Source organism: Chelonia mydas, chromosome 2, assembly GCF_015237465.2.
Source record: "Chelonia mydas isolate rCheMyd1 chromosome 2, rCheMyd1.pri.v2, whole genome shotgun sequence".
NCBI classification, from domain to species: Eukaryota; Metazoa; Chordata; order Testudines; family Cheloniidae; genus Chelonia; species Chelonia mydas.
In genome coordinates this window covers 133,258,384-133,282,462 of record NC_057850.1, presented here as the reverse complement: position 1 = coordinate 133,282,462, position 24,079 = coordinate 133,258,384, and the positions used below count along the sequence as shown (strand labels likewise).

General features: G+C 41.6%; 1 protein-coding gene across 6 annotated transcripts in view; it reads left to right on the top strand.

The window, feature by feature from the left end:
• TRIO (trio Rho guanine nucleotide exchange factor) overlaps nt 1–24,079 on the top strand; it is a 400,036-nt gene that overhangs the window by 144,965 nt on the left and 230,992 nt on the right. For 5 of the 6 annotated variants that reach the window (XM_007065023.4, XM_037893324.2, XM_027827404.3 and 2 more), the window contains exons 6-8: nt 2,362–2,484; nt 16,420–16,611; nt 19,687–19,818. In XM_007065023.4, the coding sequence (XP_007065085.1) occupies nt 2,362–2,484; nt 16,420–16,611; nt 19,687–19,818 (447 nt within the window). Of the gene's footprint in view, nt 1–2,023; nt 2,043–2,361; nt 2,485–16,419; nt 16,612–19,686; nt 19,819–24,079 lie in introns of those variants that run through there. The other variant, XM_043540247.1, reaches the window with a different exon arrangement.

The window sequence follows — 24,079 nt, the reverse complement described above, 5'->3', positions numbered from 1 at the left end:
GGGCACACAAAGCATCCCTAATTTCTGTGGGACATCTGGATCCCGCACCCGTTATGACAGATGCACTGTCTGGCTGTGTATGCCAGTGCAGAAATCCAGGAGTGTCCTGAGTCTACTAGAAGAGGTTTCCCCTTATCCTCCCAGACATTGTGCAGTAACATGTAGTGCCTACCAACTTTCAGTACTTCACAGTCCTGATCACCTCTCAAACCTCTGCCACAACAACTCGCACGGTGATTTGCCAATTCTAAGCTGGCTAGCCATGGACCTGTATTAGGCTGGGGTATTAGCTTCCAGATGGGTATGGTGACCTGCTTCTGGACTGGCTTGGCTGCCCTCATGTCGGTGTACTGGCACTGGAGGATGGGGCAAGCTGATTGCATACCTCCAGGAGCATCTGTTTCTTCATGTCAAAGGACTGTGCTTTGCTAGTCACTCCAGGTCTGTTTGATGATGTGAACCCACCAGTCTGTGCTGTGGCCCTGCTCCAGAAGCTCTGGTCTACATAGAGGGAGTCTGTGGCTAAGGCAACAGGCATGAGCAGCATCAGCTGGGTCATGGCTGGCATGTCAGTACCCCCTTCTGAGAGGTGCCTTTGGCAGCTCACAAACTGCTACTTTAATGTCCACCAGCATCTTGCAGACGCTCTGCCTGATTCGTGAACTAGGATTGGCAGCATGAGGTGGAAAAGTTTTTCCGCCGAGTCGGAATCCATGTGGATGGCTTTGACTGCTGGGAGCATGCGGACTCAAAATGGCTTGGTTGGATGTGTTGGTGGCTAAAACCATGCAAAATACTTCCTGTCAACTTCCACAGACAAGTTCTCCCATAACCAAGCACAGAGCAGCTTCAGCTAGCTAGAGAGCTAGGAACTCTGGGATATGATGCTAAACACCCACAGAAGCTGAAGTTCTGACTTGGGTCTGCATAGAGCAGTTTGGATGTGCCAGCATGGTTGTAAGGTCTGAGTTTCCACTGGACCCCCAAATGCAGGCTTAGAAACAAACACCAAGTCTGCAGGTGTGGCTCACGCAGACCTGAGATTATTCCTTCTAAATATTCAACCTCTTTGCTCAGGTATGTCTGGACTGCCCTCACGTTGAAGCTGCCACGCTCTTGGCTCTTCCTGCTCCTGGCTCCTGACATGCAACCCAGCCACTTACAATATATTCTGTGTTCCCAGCTCATGGAGAAATGGAGAACTGAAGTTACTAGTGTTGCTTTGGTAACCTACATATATTAAGGCTGATATTTTCAACTTGGCAGCACTTTTGGTTCCTCACTGTGTTCTTTCATCAAGGAATCCTTTTCACCCAGCTCGGAGAGCAGGTGGTCTCTTCAGTTTAGAATTATGGAGGAGTTGATGATCACAGCAGGGAATCAAGCTCTGCATCTGTTTTGCCGTGCTGCTTGTTCTCTGTAGGACTTCACTTTCCACCGGAAAAAACTGAACGGCTCCCCAGCATCAAATATATATATACATTGCATGCAAAAAATCTATGTGAATGTTAATTCTGTTAACACACACACACACACACACACACACACACACACACACACACACACACACACACACAACCCCCCCCCCCCAATTAAAAAGTGAAGGAAATACAGCATTAACTCATCCACACCTTGAATGCTGTATTTGAAGTCACGCTTAACAATGTAGACAATAATTCAAGATACAGCAGTTGCACCAACTTCTCACTTAGATGGTGGTTGGGAGTGTAACTTGCATTTCCTGCATTTATGTTGAATTAAAAAACCTTGGCATTGTCATAATGTAGGATTTTGTGACTATTGTATTTAAGACAAAAATGGAGGAAGTTGTGATCGTGTACTTGAACATTTATATTTTGTATAAATGCCTAGGCTTTAAGCTGCACTGCTGTAATACAAATAAAACGTGGCTATGACTGCAGGCAATTACATAACTAAAATTATATTTTTGAGCAGGTATAGAAGTAGGCTTCTAATAGCTTGTCTTAATTTTTTTTTTTAATTTAGCAAGCCAGCATTGAGAAGATTAGCAACACGAAAAGGTAGATGTTTTATCATGCAGTCTGTCTTTGTGCATTACCTTCAAACTTCAAGTAAAGATTTTTTCTCTGGCCCTAATTTAATGGAGCAGATTTTGCTGCAACTAGAGTATGGGGTGATACAATCTTTGGGCTGAGATTGTTCGTTTGAGAAAGCTTTGAGATGGTTAACACTGAAATTAACAAAGTAGCAAAAATAAACCGCAACTTCGGGCTTCATTATTGTAGGGTCTGGGTCTCTTGTAAAACGCGAAATCACATGTTCCTTGTTTATAGCTTGTCATTGCATTGTAAATGAGTGATCTCGTTGTTTTTCTTGTAGATGTTTGACTGGATCACACACAACAAAGGTCTGTTTCTGAATAGTTACACAGAGATTGGAACCAGTCACCCCCACGCCATGGAGCTGCAGACGCAGCACAATCACTTTGCCATGAACTGTATGGTAAGAAACATGACTTGCAAAACAGTTTCTTGCACAGCTGTTGGATTTTATGGAAACATTTACAGTCTCTGACCAAAATCAGGACCATGTTTCTGTGCAAATGCACAGTGAGAGACGGTCTGTGCTCCAAAGAGTTTAGAATCTGAAGAAAGGATGAGAGGGGAAATAGACATAGCGGCAATGTGACTTTACCAAAGTCACACAGTTCAGTGGCAGACCTATGATAGAATCCAGGTCTTTGGACTCCAGGCCCCCCAGTATCCTGTCCATTAGACCACATGTCAGTATTGGTGAAAGTACAGCATACGGATAATGAATAGTTCTTTGGCAACTAGCAGCAAGTATTTCAATAGTGGATTCTCAAGTATTGCTTTAGAAATTGCCAGCAACTTCAGAGAAAACATGTAGGGCTTTAAATGAAGAATGATGCTCGATGGGTGCACAATGTGGGCAGAATTAGTTATATGCAAACCCATAAATTGACTCCAGCTTATGTCTGAATACTTATAAGAAATTTCACTATTCAATAAAAGAGCCTGTCAGCTCAGTATTCACAATCCTCCATTTTTAAAAGGGATCATTTATCATTCTGACATAACAGAATGAAGTTGAAGTAAATGTTTTCTCATGGAATTGGTACTTACTATCTTTCAGTGTGAACAAAAATGGATGTTTTTTTTTAAAAAAAAAAACCAACAGATTTTTTAAAAGTTTTAAATTAAATACAGGTTTGTTTTTAAAATTAAACCTATGTTAAAGCCTAAACTATTTTAAATTGAATAAAAAATAATAATTAGTACATGGTTGCCTGCCAAGTTTTAAACCAAGTCAGACCACTGAATTGGTGTCAGTTACTGGCTAAGCACCTGGAACCAGAGTTTAAAGTGCTAAACCAGTGAAACATCAGGAGCCATTTCTGCAGCTACAGAGAGACTATTTTCTTGATTTCAGTTTCTTCAGCTAGTTCAGTTCAATCACTAATTCAAAGCTAAGAAACCACTTGGCAGTTGAAAAACCAGGAAAGCTTGTTTTCATCTTCAGAGTTATGGATTAAAAAGTAGGTATGAGAGGGTGAGATCTAGTCATTCTAAAATGTAGGTAGGGCATGATGTCCAGAAAGGTTTCAGAGTAGCAGCCGTGTTAGTCTGTATCTGCAAAAAGAACAGGAGGACTTATGGCACCTTAGAGACTAACCAATTTATTTGAGCATAAGTTTTCGTGAGCTACAGCCCACTTCATCGGATGCATAGAATGGAACATATAGTAAGAAGATACATATATACATACAGAGAAGGTGGAAGTTGCCATACAAACTGTAAGAGGCTCATTAATTAAGAAGAGCTATTATCAGCAGGAGAAAAAAAACTTTTGTAGTGATAATCAAGATGGCCCATTTAGACAGTTGACAAGAAGGTGTGAGGGTACTTAACATAGGGAAATAGATTCAATATGTGTCCAGAAACAATCCATTTGAATCACTAACTAAAGATACTTGCTTTGTGTAATAGATAGCTAATTTAAATGCCAAACATGCTAATATAAACTGCAAAACTTTTTTCTTGTGTATCCAGCACTTTAAAAATCATTTTACTTAATTTATCAAATAAAACTCTGTTTTGGTGTATTTTATTTGAATTTGAATTTCCGTCCAAATAGAGCTCAACACAAAATAATCTGGTAAATAAGAAATGAATCATTCACTGTTTTCTAACATCATAAACATGTAAACACTGAGAAGCTGCATAAATGTAAGTTGCTATATAATTGCTTAATCAAATGAATATAAATATAGTGTATCGTCCTTGTTAGCAAAAAAACCTCCATCAGATTTCGTGGAAAGCCTATATTTAGCTGCAGGTCAACATGTTTTAATTATTACCACCCAATGCAAATCCGTCTTTCTTTAGGAAATACCTAAACAGTACAAATTCAAAACTAGATTAAAATAATTGATTTAAATCCATTTCCTGCTTGCTAATAAATCATCATTTTAAATTGGTGATTTAAGTTTCTTTGACTTAAAATCAGTCCACCCTTTTCAGGACCAGCTATTCAATGTAAACTTCCAAGTGTAGACAAGTACAAAGGGGTAGAAAAAATAAATCTATGTATACTTTTATATTGTAAATTTGATGAACTTTTTCAAAAACAAGTGTGATGCTATTAAGAAGTCACACAGTTTGAACCATGAAGAGAAAACAAATTATTGAATATCCGCTCATTCAGAGATCAGAGTAACAGCCGTGTTAGTCTGTATTCGTAAAAAGAAAAGGAGTACTTGTGGCACCTTAGAGACTAACCAGTTTATTTGAGCATGAGCTTTCGTGAGCTACAGCTCACTTCATCGGATGCATAGCATATCGTGGAAACTGCAGTTTCCACGATATGCTATGCATCCGATGAAGTGAGCTGTAGCTCACGAAAGCTCATGCTCAAATAAACTGGTTAGTCTCTAAGGTGCCACAAGTACTCCTTTTCATTCAGAGATCATCATCCGTTTTATGTACTGAATGAGGCAGGGGTCCTGTGGAAAAATTAGTATGTGATCATGTAATAAAAGACTCTGTAAGAGGGGTGGCCAAACTTACTGATCCTCTGAGCCGCATATGACAACCTTCAGAAGTTCGAGAGCTGGGGCACCTGCCGGGGCTTGGGGCTGAAGCCCTGCACCTGCTGAAGCCCTGAGACTCCCGTCCTCATTGCTCAGAACCAGAGGTGACGCATGAGGGGGGGCACACGGAGTCACGCGCCACCCCAGATTTTTGCCAGGGTTTGCTGACCCTACTCGGTCACATGATGCCGCAAAGCTGCTGGAGCCAGCAAGCTGGGAGCTGTGGCTGTGGGGAGAGGCAGCAGCAAACAACTGGGAGCTCTGTGGGTGGTGGTGGTGTGGGGGCTGCTGCCTCTCGCCACGGAGCTAAAGGCAGTGGCCCCTTCCTGCAGCTTCCGGCTGTTTGCCGCTACCTCTCCATGCGGAGCTAACACCTGGGATCTGCAGGGAGGGGCCACTGATGGTAAGAGGAGGTTGTGACTCAAGCTGTTGAGGGAGGGGCAAACCTTTTAAATTGTGCCTCCCCCCGCAGGCACCAGTCGTCTCTAGCAGAAGAAACTAGCCCCACTGCCCTGCGCCAGGGCAGAAGCCCCAATCTCCCCCTCCCCCTCTGATGGGGGAGAATGGCGGGGGAGGCTCCACAAGCCACATTTTAACTGTAAAAGAGCCACATGTGGCTCACGAGCTGCGGTTTGGCCACCCCTGCTATATAACTTCAGTTTATGCATCTGCACAAGGGGGCCAAATTAAGATTGCACAAGCAACCTTAATTCTGGTATATCTGAACTTCTGACTTTGCTGACAGGAGAGGAATGTTGGCTGTTGGTTATTTTGGGTTCTACTCCAGGCTCGGTAGGCAAGTCTTCTCTAGTGGTTAGCTATTTTGCCTCAGCCCATTCCAGCCTGTCCCACTAGTGATCACTACCCTACAGGCATGCATCCCCTCTGACTTAGAGACAGGAGGTTTCCTCCTCCCTGTTGCTTAGGTGCCAGAGTGGTGGGGGTTGGCAGTAAGCACAGGAGAGAATCTCCCTGCTGTCAGTTCTGGTGTCACTAGAGCTGGGAGAAGCAATTGCAGGAGAAGCCCTGCCTGGCTTCTGCAGCCCTGGGCTGGAGCACATTCAGTGAAGATTAAATCTTTTGTGAATTTAGCTGCCAAAGTTCACAAAGCCTATATAAAACATGTGCAAACTGTGGTTTTTCAAATCTTACACGTACGCCAACTTTGGATGTTTTTTCATGGAAACAGCTAGAGTGACCAGATGTCCCGATAGTAGGGGCTGTGTCTTATATCTGCAACTATACTCCCTCACCCTGCGCAAAAAAAAAAAAAAAGTGTCCCAATTTTTCACACTTGCTACCTGCTCACCCTAGGAACAGCCAAAGGCACATTCCAGACGCTAGCAAGGCACCCGTCACCTGAGCCTTTGCTGGAGGCACAGAGCTTCTCAATGAAACAGCTGAAAGAATTGTTTCAACATGGGCAAAACATGTTTTTCTTTAATCTCACTTTGAAAAATGGCTGAAGCATTGTGGATGAAACCTACTATCAAATTCAGCCTGAACAATTAAAGTTGAGCAAAGTTAAAGGCAACTAAAAACAGGGTCCTTTCACGGAAAGCTTCAGACAATCTTAACGAAGCCTATAAAAACTGCAGTTGTCAGAAATGTCACATGCTTTGTAAGCAGTAAATTGACAGACTCAATTTGAAAAAATTGTCAGTAATCATATGCAGCTTACATACATTATGTATTAAATATTCTCACTTAAAAAAAAATGATTGTCTCTCTCTTGCACCAGCCTGCATCTCCCTGACAAAGTAGAGGGGAGGGAGGAAAAGTGATAAAATAGCTGCTAGGTATGTACAGCTTCTCCATATGCAAGAGATTTTGGAGGTGTAAGTTGTTGCTGAATTAAGTTGTAATGGCTCTGTCATCAGTAGGAGTAATCTAAATCCAAATCGGGGGTTGGGGGAATAGGGCTTGCAAATGGAAGTTTGTCTCATAAATGTTTTTGTCCAGAACCTGATTCATAAACATTTCTGTCCTTCCTTTTTCAAGATGAAATATCAGAGCAAATCAGCTGCAGGTTCAACAAGACAATAGAGCCTTCAAACAAACACCCCCCAACCGCCAATAATGCCTGAAAAAACAAGCTTGAACATCACTGAGTTCCCTCTCTGGTAATTGCTTCACTGCTGAATGAGGCATCGCCTGTGTTCAGCCAACAGCCTTAGCCAGAAAAATGGACGGGCATAGCTGGTGCTGTACTTTCTAGTTTTCCATTAATCAGAATAAGTGCTAGATGGAAGCTTGCTGCCAGAACACAAGCTGGGTCCAGCAGTAGTGAAGAAGCTGTGACCAATGGGATTCTTTGTGGGTCCAGTGAGAAATGCCGAGGAGAGGAGCATACACAAGGAGACTGAGTGGGGCCAGCTGAATGTTTTAACTATGGATAAGAACAAAAAGCAAATTGCTATTTTAAATTGGATATAGTTAACCTTCTGTGTAGTTATGGGTATATGACCTACACTTCATGTGTTTAGTCTGCAGAGGAATAAATTTGACAAGTGCTGAGTCTTTTTCCTTGCAATTCAAGAAATAGCACATCTGCATATATTACCCTTTTTCTGTACACTAGTGTTGCCCCTAACTGCAGGGTAAACTATTCCAAATGATTCATCTCCAAAGATGAAAAGGACAAACTAGTCTTCAGTACACTGTGTTTAGCACAAGTAAAGCACCTGTCTGAACACCATTTTAAAATAAAAGTACTGAACTTAGATTCTCTTTGAGGATACAGTTGTCAAACGGCCCAAGACACACACCACCTTGAAAAAATACAACCGTTGTACATCAGCTAACATTAGCCTCTCATTTGATCACAGTGGGCCCTGTTTTCCCTACTTACATTAAAAGTGTGCAATGGGAAACAAGGCAGTTCCAAACTTCGGGTTTTTTTAGGTGCTGCTGTTGAGCCATGTTGTCGTTCCGCAAAGGGAAAGCCGGAGATGTGGAATAAACACAGCACGAATCAAGGGAAGCCTACAGAACAGGGCAGGGGGCTTGCAATCACTTGTAGATCAAACCTACAGTCCGCCCAGAGGGCTTTCCCTTGTGTGCATGTTCAGTGTCCGTCTCTGCCTTCAGCACTAGCAGCACAACTTATTACCAGCCTGGTTACTCTGACCACTTGGGAATCACTCAAGTGTTGGAGTTTCTTTAGAGAGCAGTGACTCAGTGTTATCAACGTGTGAGACTTACTTGAGTTTAGTGATAATCAGCGTTTTTCTTGAAGCCCTAAGGGTTGAACTTCATAAGGCCCCCTTGTGTCCGGCCCACCTTCAATCAGGGCAGCTCTGTCAGGCACCCACCTATCTCAGCACCCCTAGGTGGGGCATTGAAAACTAATTTAAACATTATTCCCAAAGAAAACAAAATGGAGGGGCTGCCCTCCCCCCACCCTCCTGCAGCGTGCAGACCCTCTAGACTTTCTCCCTGGAGGCCCACCTCTTATCTGAGCTACTGACCCCAGGGCTTGCTCCCTGGAGTCCTTTCCCAGTCTGGTGGTTCTCCCCAGTCTGTCTCCAGGCCACTTATCCGGGATTTGGACCTGTCTAGGCCCTCTCACAGGAGCTTGCTCCCCTCCTGCCTGCCACCCTCTTCCTTCAGTGCCAGTAACAGGAGACAGCCTTCTTCCTGCAGCTCTTCTCTCTAGTTGAGCTCTCCCAGGCTTTTAGGGGAATCATCCAGCTCTTACACAGGGGGTCTGATAATTGACCTAGGCCCTCTGATGCCCAGCAGATCAGGATTAGTGGGGCGGGACAGGTGGAGAGGAAGGGCAGGGTAGCTGATCTGTCACAGGTGAAGCTGAATAAGACTCCTCATAAAGTTCTAGCCAGTCTGTAACACCCCAGCTCCTAGAGTCAGGTGATTGTGAATCTCTGCTTTGATTGTTCAAAATTAAGTTTCTAGCTCTCATGTTCGAGGTGAAGAAGCTTGAAAACCACGAACTTTAAAATCACAAAAAACAGAAGGCAAGTAGAAAGAACCCAAAATGCATATGGTTGAAAAAATTGTTTGAGTCTTTAAGCCAATTTAATTATTTTGGAGGTGTGAGGCTTGATTATTTTTTTTCAGCGCGTGGGGTCGGAAACTTTTTCAATCATTGATCAGTTACGAAGGCTTCTGTCCACCTTATGTGGAGGAGGAGGGACGACGTGCTCCATGGCTATGCCCCCTGATTCCATGTGCCCCGTGGGCTGCAGATGCTGGCAGGCATGACAGAAGTAGCTGTGCAAGTGTATGGAGTGGAGGGAGCATGAGGAACATCTTGCACAGCAGTTGTTGCAGCCTCCATTACAAAACTCAGCTTTTTAAAGAGAGCTGTGTTTATGCTGGGGATCCAGACCTTTTCTTTAGGAGTTCACAGCTCGGTGTGCAGCTACAGGCCAGCCTCCTCTTACAGCAGCAGCATCACTGGGCAGGCCCTTGGGAGCCCCTGCGTCACTATGCCTCCACCCTATCCTTAAAGGGGCAGCTCCCATAAATTTGTATAACCATTAACAAAAATATATACAATAATAAAAATACTGAAAAATTATTAATAAAAAATCCCATTATAAATCTATTTCTAAAACATCTGTTCTAGGAATCTCACTCTCTCTCATTGGCCTTTTGTACATCATCTCACCGCCTCTACAACCTTTTTTCTGGACTTTCCATGGTTTTGCTTTCCTCAGAGCGGTGGACATGATCGTATAGGCCAGTGTTAGTATTGCTTTAAAAATAAATTGGGTAAGAGAAAGCTAAAGCTGAGCTACCTTTGGCTACTGCCAGAGGCGTAGCACACTGCACGCCTGAAAATTAATGTGTGAAGGCACAGTTGTGTTTGTTGGGTTTGACATAGAGTAGACAATTACGGTAAATTGTGGGTTATATCTATGCTACATGGCACTGCAACTGGGCCATTGCAGCACCCTAGTGCAGACGCTTCCTACCTCGATGGAGGCGTGTTTTCTATCAATATAGTTAATCCACCTCTCTGAAAGGCGATAGATAGGTCGACAGAAGAATTCTTCTGTAACCTAGCTGTGTCTACACCGGGGTGGGCAAACTTTTTGGCCCGAGGGCCACATCAGCGTTGCAAAGCTGTATGGAGGGCTGGGTAGGGAAGGCTGTGTCTCCCAAAACAGCCTGGCCCCCGCCCCCTATCCAACCCCTCCCACTTCCCGCCCCCTGACTGCCCCCCTCAGAACCCCTTACCCATCCAACCCTTTCTCCCCTGACTGCCCCATCCTGAGACCCCCTGACCCTAACTGCTCTCCCGGGACCCTACCCCCATCCAACCCCCCCTGCTCCCTGTCCGCTGACTGCCCCGACCCCTATCCACACCCCTGCCCTCAGACAGGCCCCCCAGGACTCCCACGCTTATCCAACCCTCCCGTTCCCCGTCCCCTGACCGCGCCCATTCCCCCACCCCCAGAACCTCCGCCCCATCCAACCGCCCCCGGCTCCCTGTCCCCTGACTTACCCCTGGGCCCCCCCTGCCCCTTATCCAACCCCCCGGCCCCAGCCCCCTTACAATGCCGCTCAGAGCAGCATGTCTGGCAGCCGTGCCACTTGGCCGGAGCCAGACGCTCTGCCGTGCAGGAGTGTGCAGCCCTGCCACCCAGAGTGCTGCAGGGGAGCGGGGACAGCCGGGGAGGGGCCAGGGGCTAGCCTCCCGGCCGGGAGCTCAAGGGTCAGGCAGGATGGTCCCGCGGGCTGTAGTTTGCTCACATCTGGTCTACACTGAGGGTTAGGTTAACCTAACTGTGGCTCTCGGGGTGCAAAATCTTTCACAGCCCTGAGCCATGTGGCTAGGTTAATCTAATTTTTAAGTGTGGACCAGCCCTTAATCTCAGGTTTTGTTTTCCCCATAGATAATGCTAAAAGCTATACTTGCTTATCCTCTTTGCCCTGGGAGTTAACTGACCCGTGACCAGCTAACATATATTTTAGTTAAGGAATTCTGGATTCCTGTTGTCAAAGCATGGTATCTATCAGGGGTGTGGGTGGGGGGTGGGGGAGGGGTATGTGTATATACATATACACACTAGCCTGTTTCAGAATCACTAAAATCTGTAGTAGTCAAACACTGTCAGTTTTGTCTGTGAACTGTGAGTCCTAGAACTAAGCACCCTTACAGATTTTTGGAAGCTTTAATCTAAAGCACGGAGGCTGCACTACAGACTCCAGTGGGTCAACAGTTAACTTGGAGCAGAGAGAAGGTACTAGGGTAGAATCTGTTTAAATCCCACCTCAGGGGCTGGTGTGAATGAAAACATTAAGAGGGTCAGATGAGGTGAAAAGCGTTTAAGAACTGAAAACCCCTGGGTTTTTTTTTTTCCCCTATTAAAGATACCTTTTTCAGTCTCAAGTTTTTTACTTCTAACATTTCTTTAATTTACAAACCTGTCACCTTAGACTGATTGATAAGCTACATCTTGAATTTTAAACTCCTGTAAGATTCTTTGAGTCTCCAACAAACAAGAGCTGCACTGTTAGTTTTAAACTGCAGTCTTTGTCAGATCACTTTGACATGCATTTTTCAAAAGACTAAATGCTAACGCATAATTGGAATAGACGCACCTAGGCGTCTCTGTAGACTTCATTATTTTTGTATTCTAGTTTCCCAGGGAGGGGTTTTTGTAAAGCATTTCTAGACTAAAGAGTCCAGTTTTCTTTTCCATAACACAACAGGGACTACTGATTGGATACTGCAGGTAACTTAAGTAATTACTAATGAGGGACTATAAAACTGTTGACATTGCCCAGTTTTCACTTGTCTGGGCAGTGCCTAGTACAGTGGATCATTGATCCCTGATTGGAACTTCTGAATGCTATCTCAGATGAGTAATTAGTAATTTACCACTAAAGAGAAGTAAGGATGCAGTGATAATAGTCCTAGTGACATGAAGTGAGCTGTAGCTCACGAAAGCTTATGCTCAGATAAATTGGTTAGTCTCGAAGGTGCCACAAGTACTCCTTTTCTTTATACTTTTAAGGATGTCTCTTTTAGTGTATCATACCAAATGTGCACTCCCTATATGCAGAATAGCAGCTCCTGTTTCAGAACCTGTTTACTAAACCAGCATTTTATAAAGGGCTTGGGAATATGTGGGTGAAAAGGAAACCTTTAATGCTTTTGCCTATGCTTTTGTTTCTATTAAGTGCTACAGAGAAGCTGAGGTAAACAGGCAGGCTGTCACCCATATTTCCCATGTATACTTGCCTTCTACTGAAATCAGCCACATGCCAAAGGATGAAACATGCTGCTATAGCCGGCCTGTGCCTTAGCTTGTTTATCTGTATTTGCTGGCCTTTGCCATGTTGAACAACAAATTTTTTTATAGAGCCTGTAGGGGAAAAATTCTGGTATTTCCAGACCTTACAGAACCTCTGTCAGGTATTTTGAAGTTTAAAGAGCAAATGCGATTCTATTAAAGTGTGCTATGAGTAAAGAAGGTTGTAAATGAGATGTACTTTTATACAAACTGCTGCCCTTATACTTGCATTTTTGTTGCTGGTTTTTTTGCTGCCCTTTTGTGCTGCTCCATAGCATTCATTAGTTTTATACTTCTGCAATGCAGTGGAATAACCTGAAAAACACAGCGAAGTTGTACCTCTTTCTTCCCCGACTTCCTAAACAGTTGATTAGCATTTGGAAGCTCCGGATTCATTGCACTAGTTGTCATTTAAAATGACCGATTAAACAATTATTATTTCTTAGTAAAGTTGTTGACAATCATTGGCCTACAATTATTGCCTATTACTTGCAGTCGCCTAATGGCACCCATCAACTAATGAGATAACTAAGAAGAAATCCCTGGATGGGGCAGTAGAAAGAGAGCATTCGATTCAATTCAAGAAATACCTGTTGGTTCTTGAACGGCATGCCATTTTTACTTTGCGTATAGGTGTTATAAAGATAGTTGACTGTTGATAGTTGATAGTTGCTTTCACTGAATGCATCTGTCAGTCCCTCTCTATCTGTATCCAAGGTTCAGTTAACAGTCTTCCTATGGTAGCCAGTTGATATTTGAGGGGTTTGTCATCCTCCAGTTCTTCCTTTTTGTCATCTTTCTCTGATCTGAATTGCTGCTGCTTTCTGTCATAGGAACCAGCTTCTAGATACTGAGATTTAAATCTTTAGTAGACTTCTCAAATAGTGGTGGGTGCTGTAATGGGGAAAAAATAAAATACTGAGTGAGACAGCTGTTCATTTGTGTTCTGGCAGTGTGCATTTGCACACTTTTTAGTACCTTTCATGCTAAAGCTTCAGAGAACAAAGTAGTGTAAATACAGTGATAAGGAATATTTCTTTGACACGCACAGATGAGCCATTCACCCTGGAAGCCTTAGATTTGGTTACCCATATCGTTGCTTTGGCTTATGTAATTACTCACATTTATGGTGGTAAAAATTTCAGTACTTCAAGCCCAGCTGATGCCATAAGATTAGCTGACTTCTTGTTGTGGTGGGTTATACGAATTAGATGTACACTTCATATAGTAATAGAATATTTCCTTCATTCTTTTCAGTTTCTTAGTATGGAGAAAGAGAAGGGATTTTCAGTTTTCACTATACTTAACATAATTTCCCATTACTCAGTCAAGCCCCATTGTCAGGTGTTTTAACAGGCTTTTTGTCATATAGTCCACATGCCAGAGAATCAAATTGAATTTACTTCAATAAGATTGTTCAGATAACAGATAGAGTTCTCCTGTGTTTCTCCAATCATATATACTGCTGCTTCAAAGAGGAAGAGACAAAGCCAGGTTAGATTTTGTTTTGTTATACACTTTGTTATACACTTTATTTCCAGATCTGACGCATTGTGATTTCAGTTAGTAAAGGTATCAAATCACAGAGTATTAGAGAGTACTACCTTTTTTCCGCACTGATCTGTGATGGTTTTCAAAAAGCGCAGAAGGCTGGAAAGTGGAACTCACGTGGGCAGAATACAGAGAACCTGGTGATTTTAAAAAGTTCTACTCCTCACGAGCATTGTGTGTATTAGTGCTTGCTGGAACTTCAGGTAGTTTTTACTACAGGTGTGATGGTTCTCGGGGCACCTCTGACTGAGAGTCACTTTATTACCCCCTGCTTCTTATGAGAGGGAGTCTCAACTCAGTAACACCATGAGCCTTTTAGCCACTCAAGCACTCTCCTCTGGGCTATACCAGCCCTTACTTCACCTTGCAGGTTAACAATAGGTGCAGTCCAAGCCCCAAGTCCTTTTTGAATTGTTCCCCTATGGTATCCAGCCCCTGACACATGCTACTCGTAGAAATTCCAGATACTTAGCATGCAAACTACCCCAATTTACCAGTTTAACATTAAACCTCCACTTCTGTAAACCACACAGCACTTGCAAGCACTTATGATAAAGCAAAAGCAGGCTCATTTAAGAAAGGGCAAAGAATTAATTGGAAGTGGGAGAAAGTGATGAAAGCAAATGGTTACAGTACAAAACAAAATCATAAAATGTGAACCTGGGTCTACAATTATTAATAGTTAAATTTCCTATATAATAAAGGAGGCTTTCCCCCAAAGTTCAGTCCATTGCAGACCTAGCTGGTTTCACAAAAAACAGAATCCAAACGGTCACTCCTTAAGGGGTTTCCTCAGTGAATGGATACGGTGTCCTTCCCTACACACTGTTATACTGAAAGAACCTTTTGTCTTTATTCATAGCCAAGGCGATCTCCTGCCTGCTATAATGTTCCTTTTCACCTCCAAGTGGTTTCTGTCCTTGGCAGTTATCTCTGATAGTTTTCAATTGAATATTCTGGGATGTGGCAAGGGTAAACAAGAGAACCTTGCATTACCTTGCCAGCTGATAGCAGGGATGGTGAATGGGGGGTGGGGAACAACTCTCTCTTGCTTGAATGGATCATCATTGAAACACATTACCTCCTGGTGACTAATTTCTACTTCAAATGCATAAGCAGACTTTCAATATAAATACATTATTCCTTAAATATTACCCATAAGTAAGTATATCTTATAAATCTTGGTAAGTTACGAGCTTTCTGTAGGTAACTTACATGTTGTTCTTTATGGATAAATATCTGGTCAGACGTGTGGTGTAGTGAGTTTGTCAGCTCTGAGGTAAGAGCTGTTTGCAAAGAATGGGGACCTTTCACCAAAGAACTTCTGTGTCACGTGCCAAATCTTCATCCAAATTTGATGAGGTACTCCCAGTATTTTTCAATGTTACGAGGAGAAAAGTAAACCAAGAGCACTTGCTACAGATAACTTTATTGTAGCTTCTCAGGTTGGCCGAGAAAAAGAGTGACACTGTGAAAACAAATACCCTTTGGTTAGGTAAAGATTTTCAGCTTCTGGAATTTTCTAGAAGCTGAAATACGTGGTTTTTTCAGTTGCATGATCTTACTTTTTATCTGCCCAGAGTTTAGGTGTTGAGTGTTTAGGGTCAGAATAAGGATGTAATTGTGAGATGAATGCAGTGATGTCTATGGATGCCTAAGATTGCCCAGGTATTAAAATTTCAGAGCAGTGGTTTTCAACCTTTTTCCATTTGCGGACCCCTACAAAATTTCAAATGGAGGTGCGGACCCCTTTGGAAATCTTAGACATAGTCTATGGACCCCCCAGGGGTCCGCAGACCACAGGTTGAAAACCACTGCTTTAGGGTATCATTTTCAATTTTTTGGAAGTTAGCCAGTCTTTTACTCCTCTGGCTAGAGTTCAGTGATTAAGTCTGGAAGTAATTTTTTTCAGAAAGTATGTGCAAAAACAGTTCAGTATTTGGCAATAACTGAAGAGGACTTCTGCTGCTGTCACTTTCTGTGACCTTGAACGGCTGTAATGCCTCAATGAGTGGAGGTAAAATTTTAAGGGGGAGAGAGGATCCCTAGGTTATGGTGGTCTGGGAACATGAACACGCTGTTTAAAATGCGCGATTACCAGTCACTTATGATTTTCTAATGGTTAACTATTTGAATGCCTTCATTTCTCCATTAGTGAAATTGATTTACTATACAAGCCCTCTGTGAGGCAAGATAAAGCTTGTCTGTTTGCTTTTATTAGGGTCTTTGTGAAGTACTAGGGGTTCCTTTGACCACAGTATTATCATTCATTGAGTTAGAAACACAAATTTGCAACAGCTGAGAATTTCCATTGTTGTCAATGGAGCGAGGCTTCTTTACACCAACAGAGGATCTGCCCCCAAATATGTACTTTTAGTATATGTAAAACTAGGTTATTCAGAAAACATTGCTTAGCATTTTTTACAGATTCTTTCTTGAATCTAGGCTTGTGAGGTTAATTGTATTTCCTAACCACATTCTGCCTTTGTCATCCTTTCTCTACAGAATGTGTATGTAAACATAAATCGCATCATGTCAGTAGCAAATCGTTTGGTTGAATCTGGCCATTATGCTTCACAGCAGATTAAACAGATCGCTAGTCAGTTGGAGCAAGAGTGGAAGGCATTTGCTGCAGCCTTGGATGAACGAAGCACCTTACTGGATATGTCCTCCATCTTCCACCAGAAAACTGAACAGGTCAGTAAATGGGAAACAGCCAACGAAAGCTAGCAAGCTGAAATTATAAACCAAATTACCTGATTTAGCCATGAAACCAGTTAAAAAACAAATCCAGAAAGCAATTTAGCTCCATTTTGGATGGGGCTTAAAAGGAAGCAAAGGCTACAGGCAGAAGACTTGATCTCTGCTCAGCTGTACAGTAGTATGGAACTTCATCATCACATTTAAGCAGAGCCTTGTTCTCCCTGACTCAAGACTGCCTGGGTTTTAAGTCACTGCTCCTTGTGCTCTATACACGAGGCTCCTTAGAACATCAATACAGGATAGAAATTAGAAAGCAAAAGGATATAGGAATTTAATGATTTGAGCATAGAGGCTTAACCTGGGGCAAGCTTTTGAGATGATGAAGAAAGTAAAAAAAAATAAAAATAAAAATAGTATGAATATAAAGGTCTTTTTACCCAAAAAATCATTTGGCCAGCAATTCCTTGCTTTTTGCCTCACACGATGAGAGATGATAGTGTTTGACATGTGAATATCAGTCCCAGAATGGTTCAGTATTTAAGGAGCATTTCAGGAAACACCTATTGAGTAGTAAACCTAGCTCACTGGAAAATTAGGGGAAGTAAAGTACTTAAGTGTCTGTCTTTAATCTAGGTTTCAGAGTAGCAGCTGTGTTAGTCTGTATTCGCAAAAAGAAAAGGAGTACTTGTGGCACCTTAGAGACTAACCAATTTATTTGAGCATAAGCTTTCATGAGCTACAGCTCACTTCATCGTAGCTCACGAAAGCTTATGCTCAAATAAATTGGTTAGTCTCTAAGGTGCCACAAGTACTTCTTTTCTTTTTGTCTTTAATCTGCATTTGGAGTTGGGTGGGAGATGTTTACTCAGTGTCCCATAGGAGTACACTTAACTTCCATTGGCATTACATATCCCTGTTTCTGGCTCTAGGCCCCCTAACAACTTAAAATACCAGTCATAAGCCATGTGTAACAACCAGTGAATTAATCTGGTCCAGGAAGAAGTAGGCCTAAGTATTCCACATTTCCAGGTTAATAGCCTTGATAACTAGATCATGTTTTTCCCTTCAGGGAATTAGTTGCAGCCTAGTTGACAGAGGCATGCTCTTGAGTCTCCCATCAGTATTATGTTTCCTTGTTGGTGTGTTTTGTTAGCTGCTGGGGGTGGTTTTATTGATGGGGAGCACTAGGCTTGTTGAGCTAGGTAAGAAGGTAGCGTGTTAAGTATAGTTCCTGTAGATATTCCTCAGTTTTCTCCTGCGACATGCCAAACTGAGTTCCAGAAAAATTGCCATTTGCTCATAACTGATATAAGTGGCCTGTTGGGAACAAGGTCATTTGGCCACAAAAATTTAAGAAGCAGTCTAATGACTAGTTGTCTTAAAGTGGATTTTTGCATGTTTACTAAGAGGAGATGTTAGATTCTTAAAACCAAATTGTTTGAGAATGTGAATCCATTAATTGACAGACAACCCTACAGTGCTTCCAGCATGCTAATGATGATGCTTTGGTCTAGGGAAGCAAGTAGCTGATCGTAGTCCATTTCTGGTAAATAGATGTCCTTATTGCAAGTACAGCTGTTGCTAAGAGAGACCTTTTTTTGGCAGTCTCAACAGTGAGGCCACAGAAGGGCGAGTCCTGAAGCATAAACTGTTTTCATGCACCTATAGATGTGGTCATTCTAGGTCAGTTTGTGATACTTGGTGGGACGTGTGGGACTTACCAGTGCTTGTGCTATATTTGTTCCCTGGCTAACTTAAAGATTTGCATCGCTACAGTTACCAGTCTGACACCTTTGAAAAAGCACCATATGCAAAAACATGATTATGTGTTGGTGTGCCTCCTGACCAAAGTGGAGTGGTTTTTTTTTTTTTCAAATGAACTGCATCAGTGTTTGAAATTAGGAATGTATTTCACAGAAAGGTTGTTTTGTACCTGGCAGTTAACTGACAAGTTATGACTGACCGTGTCCAAGCCATTTTGGGAAGTTACTACGTGCTTCAGTACAGAGTGTGCAGAAATGTGAATTGGTGAGAGAGAAGTAAAATAAATTAAAGGAAAGAACAGGGTTTGCAGTCTACTGGGATTAATTAAATTAGTTTCTTTAATTGCTCCTTCTGCTGTGTTCATTTGACAATTAGCTGTGATGGATTCTAATACTCTCTCCATAGGAAAACTGGCTGTGATTGATCAGCTATCTGATTAGCCATAGGGGATGAAAGTTGAGGTGGAGAAGAACCGGGGTGAGAAAGGAATGGTTTGCAACAACCAGAGACTACAAATGGTTGCCTTTAAACTGTCATTTGCATTTAGGACTTTCTGTTTACATGCAAATAGCTTTAGGTCTTTAATTATTTTAGTGCTTCCATATACGCTTATCTACTTCCCAGATCCAGCACACTTAACTGAGAGAGTACCTCTTGTTTAAGTTGCATCTCCCCTTATGCTCACTGTTGTAGTGGGTAGCATAATACAGTGGTTTTCAACCTTTTTTTTCATTTGCAGAGCCCTAGAAAAATTTCAAATGACGGTGCAGACCCCTTTGGAAATCTTAGACAGAGTCCACGGATCACAGGTTGAAAACCACTGGCATAATAGGGTGTAGTTGCCTTTGGTGTATGTGATGTGAGATTTGTCTCATGCCTTTATCTTTTTTGGTTAGCTGAAAAATCAAGAAACTGTGTGAGTGAAAGTAAGCTCCAGAAATGAGAGGTATGTTTAGCAGCTGAGTTCACTTTGAAGGTTTCTGACACTAAGTAGGCCAGCTTCCGTGTGTGTGTGTGCGCGCACGCATGTGTAGCGCTCCAGAGAGTGCTGGAGAACTAAAAACATGGACTCAAACAGATTGTTTAAAGACTGTTGGTTGTATTATGGAAACTATTTGACTTGTGAACTCACATATTCACTTACATTAGATGGTTTTCATCAAATAACACTTTTTAAAGGTCCTCCCCACCCAAAATAGTTTTGCACACTCCTATGTATGAGCATCGGTAATAAGTTTTACTTACTGATGGTGTCTTACCATATGTACGTCTGGGAATGACACAATGTGTTTTTTCAATTTCTAGTACATGAACAATGTGGATTCATGGTGTAAGGCCTGTGGTGAGGTAGAGCTTCCTTCTGAACTACAAGATTTAGAAGATGCCATTCATCATCATCAAGGAATATATGAGCATATCAGCCTGGCTTACTCAGAGGTAGGCAGTTTATTTATTCCATTAGGCTGCTGACTTATTTATAGTATGTTTAAATAAAATGATGGTTACATCACCAACTGACAAAAACCAGAAAACTATCTGCTAAGTTTGGTACTATGCCTTGAAGTATTACACAGAAGGGCAGAGTGTTAGTCTTAACTTCGAATTCTGGCTTTTGCTGGTCTGTTTTTCAAACTCAGACTTGGTTTCTGGCTTTTGCTCTGGAAGAACTTTAAACTGTCTAACTGGGATACCATAATGCTTTCCCTGCAGGCTGCCTTGATGCAGACAGCTTGGCAATGTATGAAGCGGTGTATTTTTTCCATTGTGTATTACTTAATGCCATTAAAAGATGTTCAGATGTATTATGATACTGTCATTAAAATATGTTTTTAAGTGCACAGCAAATGTGAAATACCTTTGGAAAAGCACTGAATTAGGAGTCAGCACTTAAATAAGTGTTTTTAAAACTTTCCGTTTATTGCAAAAAGCTAAAGCGGATTGGAGTAAGGATTGCATTATTCATTTGGCAAACTAAAATCAGATACCTTGTTCTGCCAGCAGCAAAAAAGCATCTAAAACTAGCCAGTGTGTACACACATTCAGGATTTATAATATTTTAACATGTTCAACATCACTGTTAGTTTTCAAAAAGTCATAAAATCCTGGCTTTCAGAATTACAACCACAAGGTTGCACTTCTAAGCTAGAGAATGTATTTACAGCTGAGTTACCAACTCTAGGAAACAATTCATTTTGAAAAATGCTGGCAGAACACCAATAGAGCACAAAAAAATAACATCCATCATGAAGTGTTTCTGGTGTACTTGAAATATTTCAGGGTCCCAAAGGGGCAGGAAATCAAATGGGTGTTGGCTTCCCTTTATAACTAAAATGTCCTGTATTAACCATTTTTCTGTTCAGTCTCTCTCACTCCATCTCCTTTAGTGTCAATGTGTATTGTGACCGGTTTCAGAGTAGCAGCCGTGTTAGTCTGTATCAGCAAAAAAGAAAAGGAGGACTTGTGGCACCGTAGAGACTAACAAATTTAGTTAGTCTCTACGGTGCCACAAGTCCTCCTTTTCTTAATGTGTATTGTGTGCTTCTGGAGAACTTTTTCTGAAGGGGCTTGGGTGAGGTGTTACAAAAGTGAATGAATTGAGGATATTGATGATAAAGAATTTTTTAAAAATACTACTTTCAAGAACAAAAATTCTCATTTAGTGTTGAACTCAAATGCTACAAAACTCTGCCTACTGCTGGTGATGGTTTCGTTTTACTGTCTGAATGAAATGCAGAAATTAAGCAACATAAGATGAAAAAGAACAGGAGTACTTGTGGCCCCTTAGAGACTAACAAATTTATTAGAGCATAAGTTTTCGTGGGCTACAGCCCACTCCATCAGATGCATAGAATGGAACATATAGTAAGGAGATATATATATACATACAGATAAGTTGGAAGTTGCTGTACAAACTGTGAGAGGCTAATTAGTTAAGATGAGCTATTATCAGCAGGAGAAAAAAACTTTTGTAGTGATAATCAAGGTGGCCCATTTAGACAGTTTACAAGAGGGTGTGAGGATACTTAACTTAGGGAAATAGATTCAATACGTGTAATGACCCAGCCACTCCCAGTCTCTATTCAAACCCCTAATGGTATCTAGTTTGCATATTAATTCAAGCTCAGCAGTTTCTCCTTGGAGTCTTCAGAGTAGCAGCCCTGTTAGTCTGTATTCGCAAAAAGAACAGGAGTATTTGTGGCACCTTAGAGACTAACAAATTTATTTGAGCATAAGCTTTCGTGAACAGCCAATGAAGTGAGCTGTAGCTCATGAAAGCTTATGCTCAAATAAATTTGTTAGTCTCTAAGGTGCCACAAGTACTCCTTTTCTCCTTGGAGTCTGTTTTTGAAGCTTTTCTGTTGCAAAATTACCACCCTTAAATCTTTTACTGAGTGGCCAGAGAGGTTGAAGTGTTCTACCGGTTTTTGAATGTTTTGAATGATTCCTCATGTCAGATTTGTGTCCATTTATTCTTTTGCGTAAAGACTGTCTGGTTTGGCCAATGTAGCCCACGAAAGCTTATTCTCTAATAAATTTGTTAGTCTCTAAGGTGCCACAAGTACTCCTGTTCTTTTTGCGGATACAGACTAACATGGCTGCTACTCTGAAACCTGTCATTATAAGATGAAAAGTAATTACAAGTTAATTGTCTAATTTTAAATTTGTGGCTAACATTTTAATTTATATCCCATACTGCCCTTTGGACTTGGCTGAAGTCACAAGTTCTCTTTCTGTGTGTAAAACATACCTTGATTTCCCTGTTTTATGCTGACAGACTCCTTGGAGGAAAGGAGAATGGTTGAGATTGTTTCTTACGACAAACCTGAGCATTTGATGCAAGTTTTAATGTGTTTAAGACTTAGTTTCTTTAGTTTTTAACACCTGGCCTCCCAAGAAAAGAAACTCTCTTCGAAATTTTTAACAACCCTGCTTCTTCAAGCTCTTTCAGTCATCCAGTGGATCCTGGTTGGAAAAAAAAAGAGAGTGAAAGGCTAGACTCAGTATTCTTGCTAACTCAAACGAAAGCACTTCATGGTGGAGGACAGGACAACGGGGAATTGTGAAATGATATTCAGACATGTAAAGAGCAATAAAGTCTTGAAGCAAAACAAAATTAGTTTTTCTTCTTGAGTTAATTATGAAACATTACAAGTGTAAATGAAACTTCACTTGAACATCTTATTCCTTGCTAACCAAAGCTGTGGAAAAATTGGATAGTCTGTCATTTTAGTCTTTTGGTGCAATAGTACCTGATGGTGATGAGTAGGAAAAATGAATTAGACTATATATCCTTTGTAGGCAAGACTTTACTCAGGCAAACTATGTGGAGTTTTTGCCTGAGACTGGAAGTTGAAATCCTGTGTTCTCAGCTTGAGTACAGCGAGATATCTGAACAGAATCCCTTGAAATAAATGAGGCGAGACTTCATCACAAAGGCAATTCCCGCCTCAATGTGATGAAGAACTGACAGTACCTGGAATGCAGAACCAAAACCTGGATGCATGATGTTCACACATGATCACTGTGGCGGTGCCATGGTACCATCAAGAGCTTGTTACTCAACAGAAAGAGTTCAACTTTACCCTCCTTTGACACAGATTCAAATCCAGTAGTTGTTAATGGGTGATGTATGCATATGTGAGAACCTTGAGTTTTAGGCTGTCTACACTGCTCTTTTGTCGGTAAAACTTTTGTCGGTTGGGGTGTGAAAAAAAACCACATCCCTGACCGACAAAAGTTTTACCGACAAAAGCGCCCGTATGGATAGCGCTTTTGTTGGCAGGAGATGCTTTCCTGTCGACAAAGCTACCGCCCCTCGTTGGGGGTGGTTTTATTGTAAAGAGCGGCTACACTGCGTACCTTACAGTGGCACTGCTGTAGCAGCACAACTGTGCCACTGTAAGGTGCATAGTGTAGACATAGCCGTAGTGTCCTAGGTGATCTGTTAATTTATCTTTTAAAAAAAAAACCCAGTAAAATAGCTGGATTATAGCGTATACTTCAGTCACTTTAGGATGAATGAATTATGGGCAGAGGGAGAAGTATCCTATTAATTCCAGCATTTGTGATTGACCATGTTTTTAAGCATTACACTTATAATGTGTTGACAAATAGATGTACTTTTTCCCTACTTCGTAACCAACTTCAAAACTAAACTTGCTTCTAAGCCTTGATTGTGGCTTGCAAATTTGAGATACTAATTACACTATCCTTTAGTAGGAAGAATCCTACAGTGCTTAATGAACATAAACTCAGATATTGGATATACATGTGGATCATTGTATGCCCAATCACTGAAATGCAGCTAAAACTAGAATCTTATAAAATTAATGTGGCATGCATACAATGGATTAAAAACTGGCTAATTGATGATTCTCCATTTACAATCCCATGTTGAGACCATCATCAAGCCAAGTGTTTCCAGTGGGGTTCTGCAGGAATTGGTTCTTTGTCCAGCGTTGTTTAACATTTTTATCAATGGATCTGGAAGGAAACATAGTCATCACTGATCAATTTTGCAGATGATGTACAAATTGAGGGAGGTGTAAATAATGAAGAGGACAGACCACTGATTCAGAATGATTGTAAACTGGGATCAAGTAAACAATATACATTTTAATATGGCTAAATATAAATGTACATCTAGGAACAAAGAATGTAGGCCATACTTACGGGACAGGGAACTCTATCCTTGGAA